This window comes from Populus alba, chromosome 4, assembly GCF_005239225.2.
Source record: "Populus alba chromosome 4, ASM523922v2, whole genome shotgun sequence".
NCBI classification, from domain to species: Eukaryota; Viridiplantae; Streptophyta; class Magnoliopsida; order Malpighiales; family Salicaceae; genus Populus; species Populus alba.
Window position 1 is genome coordinate 19,200,047 of NC_133287.1, and position 4,837 is coordinate 19,204,883.

Genomic DNA, 4,837 nt, shown 5'->3' on the forward strand with positions numbered 1-4,837 from the left:
TTTTTGGCATGAACATAAAGTGTGAAAATAATATTTTATCACAGGGTTTGGTTCAATCTTTTATTTCTTGTAGTACAAAATTATCATTTTACCGTAGATTACACTATTCACAGTCCACCCACAGAAACAAACCTAGGGGTTCTAGCTTTATGTAAAGTACATAATTAATTTGTGTTTCAGAAACTTAACTCTCTCTCTCTCTCTAGCCTCTAATTACATTTAAGGTTCACATCAATGTTACTGTTGCCTCACCTTAGATTCATGGCCGCTATCATCGCTCTTGTAGATAACACTTCTATTTTCTCAATCTTCCATAAAAAAAACTGAAATCTTAAATTATTAAGTAAATCACGATGAGATAATTATAAACCGCTAATCAACTTGAAATTATTTTCAGTTCTTGAATATTTCATCCGATTTATGAATCTTATTTTAACTTATTACAACCATGATGAACAAATCACGTGTATTTTCGAGATTTATCTGAACTTTACGGGAATATCTAAACTCAAGACTCCATAAAAATAAAAATCATATGGACATCAGAATTTTTTTTGAAAAAAAAACTGCATAATTACTCAAAACAACATCTCCTCCTTCAATGGTTCTTCTGAAGCTCAAACACTTTCAAGTCAATGGCGTAAAGCCTATAATTTCAGCACGCATCGATATTACAATCTTGGCCCTGAATTATTGGTGGTTTGGCTAACAGTTGAAAGAGCGGTGAAAAGGCAGCAATGAATGGCCACCCACTCAAGCAAAAACCATGAACTAAAAGAGAAACCCATCAAAGACAAGAACAGTACGAAAGTAACATGATGCCCAGTCGCCCAGTGACAGAGCACTTGGGAGTTGGGACACGTACGTGTGCATCCAAGGCCAAACCCATGGTTTTTGGACACTCAAACCAGTGGCTTGCTTTACCTGCTATGTTGAAAAGAAAGAACATCATGTGTTCTCTCTCTCTCTCTCTCTCCCGAGCTAGATAGAGAAGGCCAATCCTGCAACAGAAGACAGAGAAATGCAGATCCCATTACTCGTATATTTTATACAACAACAGTCCTCTGTATTCTTGGAAATGAACATATTTTATCTTATCCGTCACACATTATACAGTTGATCCTTCGTTCAAATTTATGGGCAAAATAGGTCCTCTTTCTATGATTTTAAAAGGAAAAACTTTTAAGGTGGAGATTAATGGGCTAATATCACTGAACAGATAAGGGGTCTAATTGAAAGATGTTTTTGTTTGAAGATTGGAAGACAAGTTTGGAGACAAATTTCTCCTCCACCCTTATCTTTTCATAAATCAATTTATATTAATCTTGGAGGTTTAACTAATCAAGTTTTGAATTTACTCATTAAAAATTATTAATTTTATTCTTGTAAATTTTAAAATTATTAAAAATTTATATAATTATTAATTTTAAAACACATAAGATTAATTAAAATAAACATAAATTCAAACACCACTTTAATTAAAAAGAAATCAATGGAAAAAAAATCAATGCACATTGGGATGAGCAGCAACCGATCATGAACAGAAACCAAAGTAAAAACAAGTGACTATGATGTTAGGATTCAAATGAAACCATCAAATCCCACCCCTGAACACCAGGGGCTCTCTCTCTCTATCCAACCACCCCAAGATCCGTATAAATAGGCAACCAAATCCTGCTAATCTCTCCAAGCAAAACACACCTCCCCATATTTCCTCTAGGAGTAATCAACTTCTTCCATTAATTAGCCAGCGTTAGTCTTGTTCACTTGCCTCTTAAAATGTCTAAGAAAGTTGTTGCTGAGTCTCCTCTTCAGAGAAATAGCTTAGCTTCACTTGACCAAAAGCTGGCCATGGCAAAGCGCTGCTCTCATGGTACCTTTAACCTACCCCATTTTTCCTTTAGTTTACCTGTTACTAGCTTCTAATTGTATATCAGCTCTCATTTTCGTTTCCAAATTTGCAAAACTAATTTGTTTATGATGGATCAACAGAAGGAGTGGTTGCAGGAGCAAAGGCAGCTGTTCTTGCTACCATTGCCACTGCCATTCCAACTGTAAGCCTGTCTTCTTGTAACTTTCAAGCATGCATCCTTTATTCACCTCATTAATCACAAAAGTATTTAAAAAAAAAAACAAGAGAATTCTTTGATTGATTCTGAACTGTCTCATGTTTAACATGTAGATGGCTAGTGCAAGGATGCTGCCATGGGCAAGGGCCAATCTGAATCACACAGCTCAAGCTCTCATAATTTCAACTGGTAATTAATTAATAATTACTGTCCTGATTAAACAAACATTATCCGCATTGTAATTGTTGTTTTCTTCTTTAATTAATGAAATTTTACGTTTCCTTGTAGTTGCTGGAGCAGCATATTTTATAGTTGCAGACAAGACTGTTCTTGCTACAGCAAGAAAGAACTCCTTCAAGAGTCCCAGCTCTAACATTGAGGCGTGATGACCTAATTATCTAGACCTTGTTTGTAGTTCATCAAGTAAATTTGTAAACCATCGTCTATGTGTATGCATGGAATAAATATGGAGTTTACATTTTTAGTCTATGAAAGCATTTATTTTCTTGTAAAATTATAACTACATTGATTGGAGCCTGTGATCAATCTTATTATCTCCAGCAATGGATGCATCAACCTTAAATCTGTTCAATTACACTATAAGAACAACAAATTGTTCATTTTCTACCAGAAATAGCAAAAAAAAAAAAAAAAAGTTTAACAGCTTGGAAGGCCTTATTCGATGGGCCTGGTTTCTTTTGTTGAATGTAACCTTGCCGCTATATGCTCCGGGTGTTGGTACAGGGAGGTAAGAAGCTGCCAAATTGCTAAAGAGAATGAAACCATGCCCCAATGGGCTCGTGCATAAGAAACCAGATGAAACTCCATAACATTAGTGTGACAGTTTTTTACAACCACCTGACAACGGCTCAAGCTGTAGAAGGAACCATATTGGACAAGTGGCAAGTTATTACTCCCCTTGATACACATTCTACAATCTTAGCAGGACAGATCATGAGGATCAACGAGGTTTGTATTAGAGGTATCGTTGTCCGTGTCTAGTTTAGGAGGTCGGGTCATTACAAAAACATGAAGTATAACAATGTATGTAATAAAGGTTTATAAAGTTTGTCTGCCGATGCATGGATATCGTGGTCTGGTGTTGAAACTTGGAAGCGGTTTTGAGTTGTGTATAGAAAGAATCCAAAAGAAAGATGAGGGTTAGTTTTAATTTGTTCTTAGTTTACCTTAAATTAATTGGAATCAATCCCTTGGCTTGCATGCATGTTTTCTTTGGGTAAATTACTTCGCTCACATTTTCAATGTCTCAAGTTTAGTCTATTGTACGTATTGAAATATAAGCCTAAGTCATTTTTGCCGTGTAGCAGCAAAAGAATAACAAAGATGAAAGACCACACCAGTTTTCAGTATGGGAAAAATATTAGATAGAGCCTGTTACATAACTTTTCTATCTGCTTATGTAAAGACAGGCATGAGGAGGAGGAGAGATTGTATGATTCCTCCCGAAAGACACTCTTGTCTGTGGGAGTTCAAGAGAGAGAACGTGGTGGTTCCACTAAGCTTGCTGATACAATGTGAGTTCAGAAATTTGTTTAGGCTTAAAAACTATATCCGCAGGCAGACAAATAGGGGATATTCCTGCTCTCAAACAAATCCAGAACATCTGATTTTCATCGGCTTTGACAAGTTAACATGAGTTGTTGATTTCTCCTGTCATTACACTAACATATCTTGTCTGTTTTCTAGTTTTTGTCATAAGTTTTGCTGATATCTCATTGCACTCGAAACGTGATTTACAAAAAAATATTTGGGATCATCTGCTTCTAAAACTGCCTTCTTTTTTTCCCTAATAGAAGCGGGCAAACCTGTAGTGAGGGAAGAATGGTTGCTTGACAGCATTGAGAAACAAGAACCACAGCCAATGGAAGCAGATGATGTTTCTGATCTTTTTGTGGAGGGAAAAGGAATTCCATGGGACAAACAAGTTCCCGAGGCTCCCAAGTCAGGAGTGAAGGGGTTAGAGAGAAAATCTATTTCTTTTTAACGAGACAGGATACAAAGTCACTGGAAGAGAAGAAGTTCGGAGTGAAGGGGTTAGAGAGAAAGACAACAGATGAATCTGAACATTTTCTATGGAAGGATGACATCAAAGTTCCTTGTGGTCGCTTGATTCCATCAGTGCACAATGAATACGCTATCTATGATCCGAAACAGGTAAATGATGCGCCCAGATTAAAGTTTTTCAACCGCAATTTTTTCATCTAGTATTTTCACTTTTATGGCTCGTTTGAGTTTCAGACGAGCATAAGGTTCTTCATGGACACTGCAGAGCCTTTGAATGAAGGAAGAGGCAAGGGAGCGGCTAAGCGAGAGGGTCCATACAGATCCTTCTGTCCTTGATGCCGCCTTTTGCCATCTTTTTGCACAGGCCCTTTAGGCCAAAACCCAAAACTTACAATATGGGGGTCGATGGTGATGGATTTTGTGTTTGTATATAATCATTATAACTTGTGTTTGAACTTCTGTAGCTTTTCTTGTACTGGCAGAAGGCACAATCACTTTATGGAGGGGAAATATATTTTGCTACAGGGAGCCGTTCTCTTGTATGAAAATAATTGGTTTCATCATGAAAAATCTATAAGAAAAGAGAGTGAGAGAGAGAGAGAGAGAGAGACCTTTTGCTGTGTTCACAAGAATGGGGTGCCTACTGAATCCTAGAAAACTACATAAACTGGCATGTTGCAGGAGTTTCGTTGCGGCAGATTATGCTCCAAAACTGAAGTGAGAATGAGAACGCTAATGAACTT

General features: G+C 36.9%; 1 protein-coding gene across 1 annotated transcript; it reads left to right on the forward strand.

Moving 5' to 3' along the window:
* Positions 1-1,651: 1,651 nt before the first annotated feature.
* On the forward strand, positions 1,652-2,553 carry LOC118060189 (early nodulin-93). The gene is made up of 4 exons (XM_035073370.2): positions 1,652-1,873; positions 1,993-2,054; positions 2,183-2,258; positions 2,358-2,553. Exons 1-4 carry the CDS (start codon positions 1,780-1,782, stop codon positions 2,453-2,455), a joined length of 330 nt encoding a protein of 109 aa, XP_034929261.1. The 5' UTR covers positions 1,652-1,779; the 3' UTR covers positions 2,456-2,553.
* Positions 2,554-4,837: the final 2,284 nt, after the last annotated feature.